Below are 18,639 nucleotides of genomic sequence, written 5' to 3'. Positions count from 1 at the left end.
AGGGCTGCTGCAGATAAAAGCTGTTGCACAACAAGGGTTTGCAGCACCTCAGGTGTGGAACCCCACCTGGGCCCCACAGGGTTGGGGGAGGGAGGGGGATTCCAGTCCAGCCAGCAGCTGGTACTGTGTAAGAAATAAAATCCCGTGTGCTTATTTTCCTATGGCTTGAGATGGAGAACAGCTGATGAAAGATCTGAACCAAACACTGGCACTACCTTAAAAAACAAGAACAGACCACTGTGTGTTTAAAAAAACCAAAACATGTTGGATTTTATTATTTTTAGACCATTAAAAAAAAAAAGGATTTAAAAAACACCACCTGATAGACCCACTGCTCTGCAAATACACATCAATTCATTGAAACATTATGTGTTCCCTCAGTTGTTAAGTGAAGAAGTGGCCCATGGCTGTTGCCACAATTCAGAGTATTTATTTGTGGGGTTTTGCTTATATGGGGCAAATTATGGCATTTTCAATATATTTGTAGAGTCTCCAGAGGTTCTGAAAGCTCCTGACAAACAAAACTACTATTTTTACCATTTGTGCCATATCAGTGACTGTCTGCTCAAAGAACATGTGCGTGTCTAAACGCTCTCCTGCTCTGTTGTGTGCCAGGTCTCTGGCTGAGGCCACACCAGGGTCTCTTGGTAGCAAATAAAGGAGTTAATTGGGAAAGAAAAGCAAAGGCTTGTTGAAAAGAATCCTGCACCACAGAAGTAAAAAGTCCCTCATGATGTGTCATTTCCTGCATTGAGCCCTTTGGAACTGGATCTCCTGACATGCCACACACAGACCATGAGCAAGTTTCCACCACAGCAGAGCAGCTACTCTAGAAAAACAAGTTACACCAAAAACCCCTAAACCCCAGACTTTCAGCTTCACTCTGGAGCTGCTCTTGAGGACTGAGGGCTTTCTTTAAAAGCATAGACTGGGGAGGCTGCAGCAGAAATTGCCCTTGTTGACACACAGTGCAGTATCTGTGGGACACAGGACTTTTGGAGTTGTTAGGTAAGGAGAAACTCCAGGGAACACCCCGGGGAGGCATCAGGTCTTTGCTCCACAGTAAGAACATGTCTGAATGCTTCAGCCAAATTTCAGCCTCTTCAGAAAGCCAGTGCCACTGCCAGGAGCAGGTCCCTCATGCAGTCAGGCCAGGACTGCAGCACAGGTGAGACACCTGCACCACAAAGGGGCAGGAAGGGCCTTTGGGGAGAAGTGCCACTGTGTCCATGGCACCAGAAGAAAGGGAGAAGGCCTGATTTCTCATACAGAAACCAAAACCAGTGGTGTCTTTCTAGGGAAGAAATACAAGTGATATAAGCACCTCTCCACACTGTAATAGCTGTGTTTAGACACGTGAGGTTCCTTTTCTGCCTGCTGCAGGACACCCTGCACCTCTACAGGCCCCTTCATGTTGCTACGCTGATAACCTGACATGTCATTAAGCCCCGGCATCTGTTGGAGACAAGTGACAGAGGCAGGGAAGGTACAACAGCTGCAGAGCACGTTCTGAAATCAAACAGTACTTCATTACAGAGACACAGGAACTGAGTCAGTGATTATTCTTTCTTCTCGCCCTCCTCGGCGATGGGGTCTGCGGGCGGCTCCTCCACGGTCGCGCTGTTGCTCTCCGAGCCGGTGTTGCTGTCGCTGGTTCCCTCCTCAGCTGTGCTGTCCACCCCTTCCTGCCCACTCTCCTTGTCCTCTGGGGTGGAGGTTCCTTCTTCACCGTTCTGCTGGTTCTCTGTGCTCTCTTCTGGGTGAGGCTCTTCTGAAAAAATGTATTTCTCAGTGTCATTTACATGCCAGTATTTATTTAGATTGTGAAATTAGGATTTAGGAAGAAACAGAAGTTTTAATAAATCCAAATATTCCATGGCAGTCACTTCTGACACTTAGAACGTGCAGGGACAGGCACAGCTCAGGGATCATTCAGTGCTGAGGACACATGGTCCTGCCACAGCATCCTGATATCAGCCACAGCTGCCTGACCTCAGAATTCCAGCCATAAGAAAGCCATGCTCCTTGTTAAAACAGACACACTGGAATTCAAACTCCTTGGCCCCTCTTTCTTTATGCTCCTGCTGCTGCATCAGTGACTCACTGATGTACTAGTCACTGGGACTCCTGAATCCAGCAGCATTTCTTACTGTTGCTGTCCAGAGCGCAAAGCAGCAGGAAAATTTGCCTGAGTGCTGCATAGGAAGCATTGCTGTTGCATCATCCTGGCTGGACACTGACACAACACTGGGACAAGGAAACACTCTCAGTTAACCAAAGTAAATTCAGGTTTCCTGTATTTTTCCCCTGGGTACATCACACACAAAGCATGACATAGGGTTCTGTGGTATCCTACCCTCTTCTCTTTTAAAAAAGAGCAATTTAATGAGAAGCAAACAAATGCCTGTGTTCACCAAGATGCAGTGAACTGTTTTCCTCAGAGACCCTTTAATGCTGATCCTTGGAGGACTCTGCAGCAGATGTTCAGATGCAGTTACCTGTCTCCATTGGAGTGCTCTCCTCTTCCTTCTTCTCCTCCCCCTTGCTGGCTGTCTGCTCCTCCTCAGCTGCCAGGCTGTTCTGACTGCGCTCAGCCTGCTCTGCTGCTTCCTTTTCCCTTTCCTCCTGTCTCTTGCGAGCCTGTTCCTCAGCTTGAGCAATTTCAGCTGCAATTTTTTCCATATCCACTTCCACCTTCAAACTGCATAACTAGCAATTGAAAACAAAACAAAGGAAAACTCTTCAGATCTTTTACTGCCTCAGTTACCCTGAGAAATAAATCATCAGTGAACCCCAATGAGTTCATTATTTCTACATGCAGCACAGTCCTTGTCATTTTACAAAGCTTATATTAAAAGTAACTACAGAGGGAGATACAGGCATATTCAGAAAAAAAAGGGAGAGGGAATAAATAAACAACCTAAAACTTGCTATTTGAATGCAGCCAAGGAGAGCAATGTGCCGTCCACAGTGGCTTCAGGCTACCTTCCTCCAGCTGCTCTGGGTGAATTCACCCAGCCCAGCATGGAGGCACTTCTAAATTGTACTGGCCCAATGTGCCCCTAAAGGTCACTTAAGGAGCAGGAAATTATCCTGTGCTTTGTACCACTCACACAAGGGCACTGCCCCAGCAGCTGGGCAACTGCTCAGAACTGAACAGAGAACTGAAGCACTTGTACCATTGTGGAACCAGCAGCTTCCTCAGAGTTAAGTGAGAAAAAATAGTTGTACCCTTTTAAGCTCGTTGTTGAAAGATTCTGTGCTTTCCAAAAACTTCCTCTTCTTTTCCTGGTGACGCTCCTCAATTTGCAGCAGCTCAGCTTCGAGCTTACGCTGGAAGTGAAACAAACAGCAAGAACCTCACTGTGCAGTCACCTAAAAACTGGGCAAAGGTACAGCTAAGCATACAAATTTTCATATGGGTTTATTTTTAAATATAGGTCTAATACGTAAACATCCTTCTGCCTGCCTCTGATACCCGTTAGCTCAGAAGTCCATACTGAAAAACAGGAACAGTACGTGGGTCTGTCCAGCAGTTCAAGCTTATTGTAAATGAAACACTGTGTACCTGAGGTGAAGATTCCAGCATAAAATCTGCACTTTTCTTTCCTATTCTGCACCCCCAGGTCTGTGTATACATATCCCACAGGTCTGTATATACAGAACTCACAGGTATAGACACACCCGGCACATCAATTATAGTCTCTAACTCAGAAAGACCACAATTCACTGGAAAGAAGTACAACCACCCCCTCCACCCTCCAAGTCTTCTGTAATTAAAAAAAACCCAAAAACCACATCTCTACCTAATTCTGGTCTCGCTTCACCCACACACACACTGACCATGCTGAAAGGGTTCTTTTGGTAACATGAGTGTTTGGAAAACACAGGCATGTGCCCAAAGATGGGTGAAACATGAAGGTACGACTTCACCACATGTTTTGTATAAATTTAACTTTCAGTGAAAAATGTTAGAATAGGGACAATTTACTGCAAAAAAAGAAACATTACGAACAAGATGAGTTGTCAGGTACGTGAAATCACAACACTACCAGTACTTATTAACCAGAAGACTTTAAAAACTGCATACAGAAAGTTATGTGTATGGAACTAACACTTAAGACATCTCAAAGAACAAAACACAGCTTATCATGGTCCTCCAGAACAAAACAGCACAGAAGGTGAAGTCTCACGTTCTGCAGCTCCCAAGAAATCCCAGGGATTAGCTCCTGGGGCACACAGAACATTGACACTCAGCAAGAACAGTCATGTAGGTAATCGAATGATCCAAAGACTTGGAGTCCAGCCCACCACGTTTTTAGCTGCATCTGCATCCTTTCTTTTTACCTGATGAACCATTAAGGACTGAACCTGGCGTTTCAGGACTTGCATTCTGGCTGTGGTGACCACGGAGCGGACATCGGGCACCACGCTCTCGCTCAGGATCTCGCTGATGAGCCGGTGGTTCCTCTGGAACCGAGCTGTGGCCGTGTGCTTCATGGAGAACCCATCGTCGTAATCTGGAACAGGAGTTCAAGGGGTAACTGCTTGGATCCAACAAAATGAGAGCCAAGTCTAATGACACTCTACCCACATTACCACTCACAAAAACCAAAACATGTGCCCTAACACCAGTAGTTGTCATGTCACAAAGTTCACAGTAACACACACAGAGCATCAGGGAATCACAAAAGGAGACAAAGTGTGGCCAGGGCAGCATTTACCTGGCACAGCTCTAACAGCTGATTTCACATGCATTTCCCACAGCTGAAATTGGGACTGACCTAGTTATTCACTGCTGCTTTCCACACTTCCACAGTAAGAGGGACTATTAACACACCAAATAAAACACCCATTCCTGATTAATCATGTTTCCAGGACAAAATGCCAGCAGGATAGTGACTCCTCTATAAATAACAACTGCAGCACAGATTAAACCATTTATTTTTTTTTAAACACTGAGGACTGAAACCATGAAGCAGTGAGACACACTTACTCATCACTGAAAATTCAGTCACGTATTAAGAGTATTCGATTATTTATTAGTAAGTGCATTTCTATAAAGAGAAACCAGTTAAACAACAAGTATGAATTATCTCCCATAAGTGAGATATCTTCCCACATAGAGAAGTCCAGAGGTCTAATTCTGTTTTACACTAAGCATTCCTACTAGAGATGACTATTCCAACTATTTACAGCAATCTTAAAGACGCTGAACACCATGCCAGGAGATACTACCAAAGAAGAGAACTAGTAAAAGTTTCTTTATTTCAAAATGTTATATTGTATCTCATTTAGGTATCTGATTAAACAAAGCAAAAAAAGAAGTAATGGCTGGTTCTGCCCGGGTCTACATTGCTCAGGTAGCACAGAACAGAATCTCAACTCCCCAGGTTCCAGCTATTCCAGCATGAAATGTATTTACATAAATGTTGCAATTACCTCACACGGGGGAAAGTGTGTTTGCTATAAGATTTATCTCAGGGGTGTGCTTCCACAAGGGGGAAAGAAAAAAAAGGGTGTAACTGAGCACATTTTTCACCCTCAGGTTTCAACAAGTATTTGGTGATGAATTTAAAAGCAGCCATGAGGTGTGTGCGGCTGACTTTTCCCACTGGGTGGGGTGCATTTCCTTGCAGTCAAATAAACTTTCAGAATTTTCTCATCAACTTGTCAGCAGCAACGGCACCTCACTCACCAAGCAATCTCAAATGACAGTTGGTTGAACGCATTCAAAGTTCAGGTGCTCTTAATCACACCAAAACTCTGCCTGTCAGATTTATGTGCTTCTGGTAATAAAGCACAACATTCCATCCATCCAAGCCGGATTAAATCAGGCATCTAAGCCTTTTCTAAAGCATGTGCTAAAGCCATTATGGAGTGGTAAGCAGACTGATTTGGTTTGAACTATTAAGCATTGCTTCACACTTAATTAAGAAGGGTTGGAATAACTTTTGCCACAGGTGCCACCTTACTTTTGGGAACAAAGTCAGCTGTATGGAATAAAAGGTGGTAATGAAAACTGACATCAAAGCACCAACGCAGAAATGCAGCCATGTGAATTGCTGCGGAAGGTGCACACGGGCGATTTTCTGTATCTCCATGGCCTGTCCTGCCATGAGTGTCCCACTGGGAGTGCACACAAGCTCCTTACCATCGGGATCCTCCGCGGGCTGGATGCTCATGTAGGGCTCCCCCTTCTCCATGCGCGACTGCCGCTGCCGGCTCTCCTCTTCCAGCGCCGCCTCGGCGCGGCTCTTGGCGTTGATGTAGGCCAGGTAGGCAGGGGAGTTGTGGTAGGCCTTCATGGACTCGTTGTACTCGATCTGAAAAGTGACCAACACGGTTTGATTGCACCACCGGGTGATTCCCACCTTGCCACAACTGCGCTCTGTGCGGTTACACAAATAAAGCTGAATCTGAATCGTCTGGCTGAGATATAAATGACCAGATTCTCTCAGTCTTTCTTTTTTACAAATGAGAACTTCTACAGTCGTTCATATTTTAAAAACACAGCTGGTTTTTAGGTCCTTTTCAGTTTTACTAACTTGAAGTATTGATAGATGATAGTTTTGTTTTCTGAGATTTCAAATTCAAACACCTCAGAACATTTATAATCAAGTTCTGGTAAGATGAAATTAGCAAACACAAAATATTCTCAGTAATTCTTTGGAGTTCTAACTAAATCTGTGATTCTGATTTCTTATCTTTCCTTATGCCAGTATGTCATGAACCACTTTCCAAAATCACTTAAGATTTGTCCATTCTTTGACCTATCCCTGCTCTGGGATGGCACAGAAAGCTGCAGCCAGACTCCTGTCTCCTCCCGGCAGCAGGACAGCAGCACTATTTTCACTTTCTTTGAAATATCTTTTCTCTTTGAATTGCTTTCTTTTTTTCAGATTTTGTACAGTGATTTGAGCTATTTCCAATGAAAAAAATAATATAATCTATGATATTGTTAAAGGTACCTAAAACGTTTGTTTATGATCAGGACCAGAATCCTTCTGCCTTGGCACAACAGAAACCAGCTGGCCCCTGCCCCAAGGAGCTTACAATCTAAACATCATTACCAAGGTAAAAATAGAATTCCTGGATTTTAGCACTGAGTTTCGCAGTACTTCTCTATTGCCTTGGAATAAAACCAGCTGAGATTTGACCAGACAGCCAGAGCCTCAGGTGCTTGCCAGGTGTAAGCACAATGTATCAGTTGGACAATTCTCCCTTTGTACCTGAGAATCACAAGAACAGTCTTGTACAGGTGCTCAACACTTACCAACCTAGACACAAGGCAGCTGTCACCTCTTGTCTTTAAGATCAATAAAACCAAAACAAAAGCACAAGAAAACCCTACAAGTGGTAGCATTTTCTATTAAGAAACAAAACATTAATGCCACAGCGTGGAGTTCCACCAGGAACACCGAACCCCACGTGACTGGAAGTCTCTTAGGATCATGTTCATGACAATAGCAGTAGTTGCAGAGCACCAGTTTTGAAAGAGGATTTTGGTGTTGAGACAATCTTTTCAATACTGATGTTGTACAATAAAATCCATTCATTATACAGTTAAAATCGACATTCAATTATAAATACTTCATTTTGAATTAGGTCTAAAAACTGACCAGTCACAGTTGATGCACAGTTATTTAAGAAATCTAAGAGACGTGTCAGGACAAACTTCCATTTAAGTTACATACAGGGCTCTCGTGAATGCCTCAAACACCCCTGCATGGGGAAGATGAATTTTTCTTCTCAGACCAGTTCCTAGAAGAATCAGCTGTAATAAACATCCCAGATTTCTTCCATTTACCTTTTCAGCTTCATATTCATTCAAATACTCTTGCTTCTCTTCATCAGTGAGATCTCGCCACATTCCTCCAATAATCTTGCCAATTTCCCATAACTTCAAATCAGGATTGGACGCCTTCACTTGGTCCCAGACCTTAACAGAAACAGCTGGAGCTTTACTAATGATATCTAAATACTTCCAAATTAAACATTTTATAGTCATCTCAGTGTTCTTTCTGGAATCACCATGAAAAACAGGATAAAGTTAGGAATGAGTCTGGCTAAACTATCTGGATTATTTTCTGGGGCAGGAAGTCAGTAGGAAGCCAGCTACTGAACCAGGCAATTGCTGAGTGGCTTTGGTCTCATGGGAATATTGCCTTTAACCCTCTCAATTCTCTTCTTAAATGAACATCGCTGCATCTCGGGGAAAAAAATGCTACTGAGTAAACACATCCAGCAGTAGATTATGACAAAGAGACTGAGCTTTTCAGATCAGAAAGTAACATTTCACAATATTTCAGTCTTGCTGATCAATCTGAGTTCCAACAAGTTCTGACTCCACCAAAAAGGTTTCTAACTTTATAGGGAAAAAAAGGAGAGCTGCCAGTGTAATTTCTTGCTGCGCCACTTGACTTTTTTTTTTTTTTTTTTTTTTTTTTTGTGTGTGTTGATGTTTTTTGGCCTAAGACAGTCATGCTGGTAAAGATACTTTACCAGAAGTGGAAGAAATTCCTTCTGGCTCACCTGCTTCAGCCAGGCTGCCATGCCCTCCCCATGCCCCATCAGATTCCAGACTCCACAAGAGTCTCTCTCCTACTTTCTGTCAAACAGTTCACAGAATAGCGAAGCAAACGTTGCCACGGGCTAGGGTGGTGAAGGAGAACATGCAAAGTCCACTCATTGCTACTCTTCAGTCCAGCTACAGCACTGCACCAAGCCCAGAAAACGCAAGGAATACTTCCTTTATATAAAAAAGTTCTGTCAGTAAGTCACAGGAACTTCTGAATGTGGCAGGGTGGATCCTTGTCAGCAGACAGTGGTAGGAATTAGCATTTTAGCAATTTTTCCCCCCAGAAATTGGCAACTGTGTGACCAGACTACTGCTGCCTTTGTTCTGCAGGGCAGACTCTGTACTTTACATCCCCTTAAGAGAGCGCAGGCTGTTAGGAGTCAACGTTTAGAAGCTGAAACTAAGATCATAGCAATTAATTGTTAGCACAAATGAACACTGACTTTATTACTGATGGACACTGTAATACCCACCTTCCGGCTGTACCTCATGTAGGGCATCAGGGGCTTGTCTGGGGGTTTGGGGGGCTTTGGAATGGTAATACCAGAGGAAGCCTATAAAAGAACCGGATAAATCCATTCGTTAATGGGATCACTGAACAGTTTCTACACGCACTAGTTTTGGAAAACACTTATTCTTGTGCATTCACACACCCCCACCAAGAGAAGCAAGCAACACCTTCAGAAAAATTACCCAGTCTGTAAGTGAACAAGCACTAGCTAGAGCTGGTCCTCACAAGAATAATGTAAGTTTGTCCTTTTCTCTGAAAGTTTACAGAGCAGTAACTAGATAAATCCTCTAAAGGGCTCCATGTTCTGAAAACTGAACTACATAGCTTAGGAACTGACATGGAAACATCAATCCCAGCAGGTTGTTTTTTCTCACTTCTGATGACTATTTTATCTGTTTTGACAAATTGAATGCGGCTACTGTACAGGTTTAAAAAGATATGAAGAAAGTTTAAAAACATTAAGTTAGAGACATTATCAAATAGTTTTAGTAACTATTTTTCTGCAAAATTTGTCAGTGGTAATTTGGAGCCGATTAACAGACTCTTTATGAAAAGAAAGTAACTCTATGCAGCTAAAAGGTAAGTATGTGCTCTACTTGTAGCCAAACTGTAATGAATTGTCCCAATTAGCCTGGAACATGCTCCTGTGCTCTGTCTTCCTTTGGCTTTATGCTGCCAGACAGAGTGCTGGCACCACGCAAAAGGCTACTGAGCTTTAATGCTGTTGCTGGGTCTCCTTGCATCCCCTCAACCCACAGAACTTCTGACAGGGCTTGTGCCTAAAACAGTGCAATGACATCACAGCCCCTGTCAACTGCAGGGTCTGAAACCTTCCACTCTTCCAGCACTTCCACATGCCAGGAGTTCTACTGAATGGGAGTATTTACATGAAAATAGCAGGTTCAAGATCTTTCAGGGCTGTGGCCTGTAGATCAATATTTGGATGTAGGCCAGAAGGCTCACGTTCAATACTGTTTTCCTCCTGACAGGGCTTGTTTTTGTTTTTTTTTTTTTTTTGTTTGTTTGTTTTTTGTTTGCTGAATTTATGGAGCTCTATGAACAATGCATACAGAACTGTGTATAAATAATGTGCATGAGGTATATGCATTACCAAAATGTATACATAGATACACATACAGATGGGTTGGAAAAACATTAACGGAAACTGTTTAATGCTTTTAAATTAAGAGGGGTTTAAAGAAACCATCCATATACTGGGATATGCATGGCAGAGCAGGCTGTGTATGCTTGTGACATACAGAAACAATGGAAGTTTTCAGACAAAATCTGACTTAGTCTTGTATAAGGAAAGCATCCATCTGGACAGTCAATTCCAGCTTTTAGGGGAAGGTCCTTTCTGTAAATGCATTAACAAATTGGATGAACTTCATGTATTAAGTTTGAAAGAAGGTTTATATGAGAGGCATAAAAAGACTACATTTCTTTAAAAGCACCATGTATTTGGTTCCTTGAGAAATCTTTGTCCTTCCAAACTGATCAGAAGTCTTGAGGTACAAAGATCTACATAGAAAAATCTTAAAGTTGTGAGATATTTAAGAAAACATCAGGGATTTACTCTGTTTCTGTTGTGTTATAGAAGTGCTACATTTCCACTGTCTATTTCTGTTTCCTAACTGCATACAAAGCTAGAATTTGATTCATGTTTGAAAGAAGCTGTCGCCTCCCTCATCACTTGTCTCCATCTCATTTTGTTTACTCCATGAAAAATGAATGCAACATCCATTTCCCACACACTGACACATATACAAGCTGAAAGGATTCTATTTTATTATCAACATCACACTTTTTTGAAAAAATAACGACTGAACTTGGGACTGTGCAGTTATTACCAGAGTAAGACTAGAAAGAAAAATAAAGGGCTGTACGTCTTGCATGGCTCAACAGGATGATGCAACAACTATCAATGATCTTCAGCTTGCAAAATGTTCCTCCTTATCTTTGTACCAATAAACCTCACCAAAAAGAGCACTTCCCTCCCTCCAAAAATTCATACCCGGCTACAGAAGCTTTTCCTATTCATGCAGTGGTCACTGAAGACCAAAGTCTGTCTTTTTGGATGTCTGCATCATATACCATTACCAGTGTTCCCTGCTGAGTAAAAACCCATTTTCAAAAGGTTTCAGAGTGAAGGGGAAGGAGAGGAAGGTGAGGAGTAAGAATCAGAAGTTGTTTTTGTTTTTTTTTTATAAAGAAGTGGCAGCAGCCAAGACGCCAAAGAACCTAACCCTAAAGCCATTTCTGGTCAGCTCCTGGTGCTTGCTGGAGGATGTAATAGTTGATTCTCCTACCGTGACCCGGCTGTTGGTGCCCGGGTTCCCTCCCAGCCTGTAGTTGTTGTAGGCCAGATGGCTGTATGGATTGTATCCCACAAACCCTGGGGTGCTGGGCATTTGCTGATGGAAACAAATGAGACAAAAACACGAATGAGAAATGAGCTCAAACGAGGAGAACACAGAAATGAAAATGAACTGCAATATGGCATGCAAAAGCAACCAGAATTCAAACAAGCAATGAGGTGTAGCAGTTGGTGTCTTCCCAACACACACAGCTTACTCCAGTATAAACCTAGTAAGGAAACAGGACTTTTAAGCAAATGTGTCACTACAAATTTCTGTCTGAAATTGGTGATTTTATTTCTATTAACTGTGTAACTCATTTAAACAAGTACTCTGTAAATTCAGGTCATGGCTAATAAAGTTTTCCACCATAAGCCACCAAGGAATTCAGAAGATTCTTGTCTCCCAAGGGTGAAAGTTGGGCAACACAGCATCCAGTGATGGGGCAGAAATCCCCAGTACCCACATTTATTACACCAATTTATTATACCAGTTAAAATCCCTGCCTGCTTTTCTTCCCAGAATTTGACCTTCCCAACAAATGGAGCAGGGGAGGAAATCTCTCAAAGCACCATTTGTGCTCCACTGCCAGTGGCTGAAGACAATTCCCAGAGACATCTCTCTGTTATAAGGCAGGCTGTAGACTGTCAGAGCTGAGGAACTCTACATCTGCAGTAAGACCTGTAAGTTAAAAAACTTTAACCTAGCTTGAACAGATCTCCAAATCCAAGGTAATTCAGAAGTTAATTAATACATCTTCATTCATTCATCAAAGTGGATTGATTTGTTCTCACCTCAGTCACATAGAAAAAAAAAAAATCTTGTTTCTTTGCATTCCCTTCTCATTTAGCAACGGACACAAGTTTCATCAGGTTACCTGTATTCACCTCCTCAAATAAATTTATTTTTTCCATTATCTCCCGTTTCCTGGTCGATTTTGTTGGAAAAATAGATCAGCTATTTAATGGTAATTGCGGTTAAGTCCTGTCTGTGGTGGTTCTATGATTCCATGAGGATTCACAAGAGCCTGGAGTTTTTGGATATTTAAGTATCAGTCCCACAGTGTCCCACTCTCCAGCAGCCCTAATACACATTGCAAGAAAACTTTCAATGGGATTTGCTGACTGGACCTGTTCCGAATTACAGTTATAAAAATTTGACAAGTAGATTCAGGACTGTAAGAACCAAGGTATGACATGTACAAACATTGAACAGAAGTGTTTTAGGAGCTGACTAAATTAACTAGGAAGGTTTCAGGTCCATGCAGACACACTGCAGGAGTTCATTTCTAAACAAACAAGTGCAGAGGAAAATTACCCTTTAACAGTCAGTCTTCAATAGAGATTTTATTGCCAAGCTTTTTAACTCGGTCACAGCAGCTGATGTGCTCATCTGTATGCCTGGCCTCATGACATAAGCCACTGTTTTACTACAGTTTTTTGTATTACCATAACAACAGGCTTTGAATATGTTGAACTACAGCTCTTCAATAAAACCAGGTGACAATTGTAATCGCCGTCTGCTTATTTCTTTATTTCTGCAAGACAGGATTTAAATGTTACCAGGAACTACCTTACATCAGGGAGAACTGCACGGAGAAATTTTATTTCAGGTACAGTACTGCAGTTTTGAGAATTACTGAGATTTTGTTGACTGCAGCACCTGGAACTGGCTGTGGAAGAACAAGCAAGGTTATTTGGCTACTTTGTGACAGAGCAGAGACCAACACATGAAGGACTGTATAAAATATAATACAAAATAAAAGATGCTTGTAAAACAGGCAATGCAGGTCACTGGTTGCAGTCCTGGCATGTGCTTCATGTATCCTTCTGAAGAACTGTACCACATCAACATGAACCATTAAACATCTGTATTCATGCTATATCCCAAAGGAATCACATGTGTATGCACAGCTCTCGATGCAGGAATCCAGTGGTCAGAGGGGATCCATCATGGTCCTTCTAACACTGCCACAGATCTATTTTGCTGTGTGTAAAATGAAAACTCTGAGCAAACTATGAAAATCCAGTTTTATTTATATAAACTTATAAAAACATAACTTGTATTTATGTACTATATAATTTTCGAACCTCTTCCTGTAAAATATGGCACAAAAAATTTGAAGGATCACATTCCTTCTAACTCCCATCCTGCAGAGATCAAGGACACACTACTGGGTCACAGTCTTCCAATTCACTTTGGTAAAAAAAAAAAATCACTGTAGAATCTTTCCTCAACCTTCTGTACAAAGGATTTCTCCTAAAACTCAAACTACCCACAAATGTGACCAAAGATGTGCATTTATTTTCAAACAGTTCCTGCCCATGGTACACTGCTACTGCAGCACCTTTGTACATCCAGGAATGTCACTGGGCGGGATACAAAGCTCCTGTTCATGTTTTCCTCAGTGTCAGGGCATGCCACTTTACTAGAAAGTAAAATATTTCCCATGCCCTAGACTCCAAAATACCAGTGATTTCAAGGAATGCAAGACTGGCATCAGGAGTGTTTCATTATTCTGATCCAATACAACAGGATGCTTCATAATCCTGCATTCCACTCAATTGGAAAAAAAAAAAAAAGCAGCTCAGTACAACTGAACTGTGGAAAAATGCACTGTCTGCCCATGATCTGGGCACAGGCTGAGTAGGACATTTTACAATCAAATGTACCAGTTGATTCTTAACTATTCCAGTACTGCTGCAACCCACTGTGAGTCACTTGAGAGAAGTAATGCTCACAGAAAATTCAGTCTGTAAGATCCAGCCTTAGAGGCAAAACAAGTTTATTCGGCTTCTCTTTCCCAAACTTCTCAAAAATAATTATATTAATTTAAACAATTCATAGCACATTAATATCGTGTTTCCCATATTGGAAGGTGATGCAACTCCCTAATTATTGTTCTGGGAAGTTACTAAAGGCCTTGTGTTAATGAGAAAAATCACTATACTTACGGTTGCAGGAGCTGGGGTGGGAGGTGGGGCATAGGATGGCCTTTCTGTTAAGACAGAAATGTAAGCACATTTTTTTTTTCCCCTTGAAAATCTAAACGAATTCTTAAGGCATCTGCTATGGCCAATATTTTCAAATGATTTTACAAAACAAGCAAATTTTACTCTGAAAGACTTTGCCTTTTGCCACTGAACAGCAAAAAGCAACACTAGAAAAAGAAAGAAAAATTGAAATGCTCCTATTACTCTAGTCCCAGACTTTTGTTCAAGCACAAGACTGAAGAATATGAAATTCATTTATATGCACATCAATTACATGGAGGGAAAGCAAAAATACAGTCCAATAGGACTCAGAAGCTGTGATATCTGGATTTCCTACAAAAACAATATGCCAGGAATTGGCCACAGAAGGATTTAAGGCCAAGAGTTTAGTTACTACACTTGCTAATTTCTTTTAATGCCAGGAATAATGGCACCATCTCACAAACAGGTTCCACGGAAACAGATCTGTAAAACATCAAAGCTAAAGAAAGAAAAATCTTAAAAAAAAAAAACTTACTTGACATTTTGATAGTCAAATTTTCAGCCACCTGACATTATATTTGTACTTCTGCAAGACAAAAGAACAACATGCTAATAAGTGTTGTGCCTTTCCCCCCACCAGTTATTTGAAGCTTCGATTGTTATTGATACCAGTGATTATAAAAGTTCGTCAATTTTGGAATACAGACAAAAGCATTCTCAGAAACCAAGTTGTTATCTCTTTGAAAAATTAATGGATTTTCCAAGGAATCTAAAAAGCTGTGTAAGAGCACACAGCTTTAGGTCACCTTCATATTAAAGGGTCTAAATGAATATATTTTTTGCTGTAAGGAATAAAAAGAACATATCCCATTATTTTACACTCACTGATTCAGAAATCTGATATCGATATGTAAATGACCAAATTATGTATTTCCTTTACAGAGTACATACAACAACCACCGAGCCCCGCAGCTGCGGTCTGACAGGCAATTCTTAACCTTTTAGCACCGAACCCGGGAGCCCGTCAAACAGCGCTGTAACGAAGTGCCTTTTCGCCGTTTCTCTCCAAATCACGCCACGGGCAGCTGCAACCTCCTCCAGAATCCCTACTAACGACGTGCACCGGGCTCGCACGTAGGGCTGGCTTGGGAGATCCAGCAGAGCCTCTGCGGGCCCAAGGCGGCCACCGGCGGGGTCCCTCGGTCCCACCACTCCCTCCCCGGGCTCAATGGTCTTCCCGAGCCCCGCAGCGCTGCCGGAGAGGGGCCGGGGCCGTCCCGAGCCCCCCGGCCGGCCCCGCCGGGCCCCTCGGACTCACCCGCTCGGCGCGGCCGCGCTCCCTTTGTTCCCACGGGCCGGGGCGGCGGCGACGGCGCCTGCGCACTCCGCTCCGCACTTTCGACACGCGGGCCCCGGCCCGCCGGTGATCCCCTACTCACTATGGGGGGCCCTCTTCGGCTGCCCCGCGCCCCACCGAGGAACCAGGGCCGTCCCCGCACCCTCCGGGATAGCGGCGATTCCAGGGGCCGCGGCGAATCTGCGGGATGCAACCCGAGCGCCGCGCGCGGGGCGGCACCGCCCGCCATTAGCGGCACGGAGGCGCTGCCTCGCGGGGTGTCACAAGGGCTCCCGAGGCGCCCTAGAGACGCAGTGCTCGTCCCCTTCCCCCGCGCCGGCAACCCCGGTCACGGTGCCCCGAGTGCTGGCTGCCGGTGGCGAATCTGCAGCGCAGAACGGGCGCGCAGGGACGGCCTGCGGACGCTTCGTGCCCGCTGCGCTTTAGAGCCTTTTCCCCCTCACGGGCTGCGCGCGGCCCCTGAGGCGATTTTGGCGCCTTTTCCCCTCACGGGCTGCGCGCGGCCCCTGAGGCGATTTTGGCGCCTTTTCCCCTCACGGGCTGCGCGCGGCCCCCGAGGAGATTCCCCCTCACGGACAGGTACCTGAAATGTCCTGGACCCTGGGCTGCCCTGAGTCCACGGAAAACGCTGCGGGGTCATGTCCGAGCCCGAATAATATCCAATAAAAGCAGCGATGGAGTCAGGTGAACCGTCCGTGGTCTGTGCAGAGTGTGGTGCCGAAAGGGCTGTTTGGGATGCTTCCAGAGGCGGCTGAGTGGAGCAGGATGAGCCCTGAGGGCAGCGGGAAGGTGCCGGTGTGGGAGAATGTCAGTGGAAGGGACGTTAGAGACGGCTGTGAAGGCAGCGAGATGGCCCCGGGTAATAAATATGATAATATGTGATAATTGTCAACTAAATCAGCCTGACCAACTCAAAACACTCTGCTGCTGAATCAGACAGGATTATAAAGTACCCAGTAGTCTGGGAGCAGTGGAATTGTCCACAATTCCTTGCAGAAATCAGCGAAGTTATCACACATAGGTAAAACCCCCACAAATACCAAACAAGGTGAAGCATATGGCTCTGAGGGTGTGAGGAGGATGAAGAGTTCCAGACCTCAGCATTCAGCTTTAAGAGTCTTTTACACTGAAAATAGTCAAAAGTGACTGAATTAAATATGAAAACTTTGGCAGTGAAACTTGAAATTGAAAGTTTGATGTTGAATGTTTGAGGTTGAAATGGAATGTTTGGCATTGAAATGGTCTCACGTGGCCAATAAGATGTATTTCTAGACATTCATGAGGGAGAATTTGGGTGGATCCGAAGGAAAGCCAAAGGAGATGGTACCTGCCTAACCCAAAAGGATGATAGAAGGTGAAAAGAAGAAAAACTAACTGAACATGACTTGCTGCAAGTTGGGGCCATTTTTCTTGATGCCTGCCAGTTCCACTGGCTCAATTTGTTTTTATGCTTAAATACACTTATTTTTATGAACAAATAAAGAGACAAGAGCTCTGCCCTCATCTGCTTAGATTCTGCTGACTGTACCCACAATGGACATTTGTTGCCATATAGCAGAATAATCTGTGACTTCAATTTGATATTAAAGCAAGAGTTGAAAAGGTTCCTCAGCCAACGAAATACAACACATTAATTCACCATCTTAACTGGGGCAGGAAAAGGTAAAGAAAAGGTGAGAAAATACATGTAAGAGGTGAAAGATAACCTGGTTTTCCTCCTGCTTTTGACTAGGTTCACCCTAGTTTCATACATTCACTTCTAGTTTACTAATAACATAGTTTTGTTGATAGTGTAAATTGCATTTAATGTTAAATTAAAAATTGAAAATTTGCAATTTCTATTAATTATTTTAACTTTTGCTTTAATTTTAAAGCAAAATTTTAAAATTTGAATTATTTAAAATGTGTTTATTTTTAAAACGGAATTGTTTATTGTGGTGTTCAAGTACATTTGTGGAAACTGACATTCCATACTAATAGTTCTAAATCATTATATTTTCAAAGCCATCAGTGTATTTCCTACTTTGTTTTATTCCCCCTTTTTTCTTCCTATGCTCTTTGCCTCAGTTCCATCATGTGATAGTGAAAGGTTTTACCAGCGTACACTTTTTAATATCCTGTACAATATATAAGTAGTTTTACTGATTTAATGGAATTGTTTACACTGCACTATGCTCACCAGCGGGGAATGTAAAAACTAATTCTTACCCAACAGTTTTAATTACCAGCAATTTCACAAGCTTTGGAATGAGGACAGACATTCACTGGGAAGTAGATTGAGACAATAAAACTCGTTTTTACATCAGCCGTTTGCAGGTGCTAGTTGGCAGAGGCTCAGCTGGTCTGGATTTAATTAGAACCACAGAAATTAAGACTTCTCTGCCACAGTATTAAGCTTCAGTGTTAATTTTTTTTTTTTAAATTCCACTTTAAAGTGACCTAAAAATGAGGGTGAGATGTTATTATTTTGATGCCTATGTGGAGTTCACGCTGATACTTGTGGAAGCCAACTACTTTGTGAACAAAAGAGAGTTCTTTACATTTGGAGAGATGGAATTTGTGAATAATGCAAAAATAGATAATTACTGAAAGATGTGAAAACTTAGTTAAAACCAAAATGCCCACTTGAACCAGGCCTAAAGTAGGAGAAGCTACTGAAGTCAGTGTTAGGAAGTCACACATGAGGAAAATAGCCAGGGTGACTGGATTTGCCAGGAAAAAAGAGTAAGTTTTGTAGCAGAAGGACACTCACATGTTATGGTAAAGATTCTGAGGGAATTTGTGTCTTTCTAATTGTGGAGAGGATCAGAGAAAACACTTGTTACAGTGCTACAGATTTTCCTATCTGCAACTTTTAT

At 42.8% G+C, this 18,639-nt stretch overlaps 1 protein-coding gene across 4 annotated transcripts; it reads right to left on the bottom strand.

The window, feature by feature from the left end:
• Positions 1-240: 240 nt before the first annotated feature.
• On the bottom strand, positions 241-15,868 carry SMARCE1 (SWI/SNF related BAF chromatin remodeling complex subunit E1). Of its 4 annotated transcripts, none has more exons than XM_021532908.3 (11): positions 15,743-15,868; positions 14,960-15,010; positions 14,404-14,447; positions 11,402-11,506; positions 9,055-9,135; positions 7,811-7,942; positions 6,155-6,326; positions 4,348-4,520; positions 3,232-3,333; positions 2,499-2,709; positions 241-1,768 (listed from the first exon to the last, which is right to left on the bottom strand). In XM_021532908.3, exons 2-11 carry the CDS (start codon positions 14,964-14,966, stop codon positions 1,560-1,562), a joined length of 1,236 nt encoding a protein of 411 aa, XP_021388583.2. In that variant the 5' UTR covers positions 14,967-15,010; positions 15,743-15,868; the 3' UTR covers positions 241-1,559. The 4 variants fall into 4 exon arrangements, with proteins under 4 accessions (XP_021388583.2, XP_021388582.2, XP_021388585.2 ...); XM_021532907.3 differs by having other exon boundaries at positions 241-1,771; positions 15,743-15,866; XM_021532910.3 differs by lacking the exon at positions 7,811-7,942 and having other exon boundaries at positions 241-1,771; positions 15,743-15,867.
• Positions 15,869-18,639: the final 2,771 nt, after the last annotated feature.

This window comes from Lonchura striata, chromosome 25, assembly GCF_046129695.1.
Source record: "Lonchura striata isolate bLonStr1 chromosome 25, bLonStr1.mat, whole genome shotgun sequence".
Lineage (NCBI taxonomy): Eukaryota > Metazoa > Chordata > Aves > Passeriformes > Estrildidae > Lonchura > Lonchura striata.
Note: the sequence above shows the minus strand (reverse complement) of the source record. Positions and strands in the feature narration are given on the sequence as shown.

Bases quoted from the DNA above. Each gene is read 5' to 3' on its own strand.
- SMARCE1 (XM_021532907.3), bottom strand. The intron at 4,521-6,154 runs GTAAGGAGCTTG...CTCCTGTTCCAG, and splicing joins GCCCGCGGAGGATCCCGATG to ATTACGACGATGGGTTCTCC. The intron at 1,772-2,498 runs GTAACTGCATCT...ACATTTTTTCAG, and splicing joins GAGCACTCCAATGGAGACAG to AAGAGCCTCACCCAGAAGAG.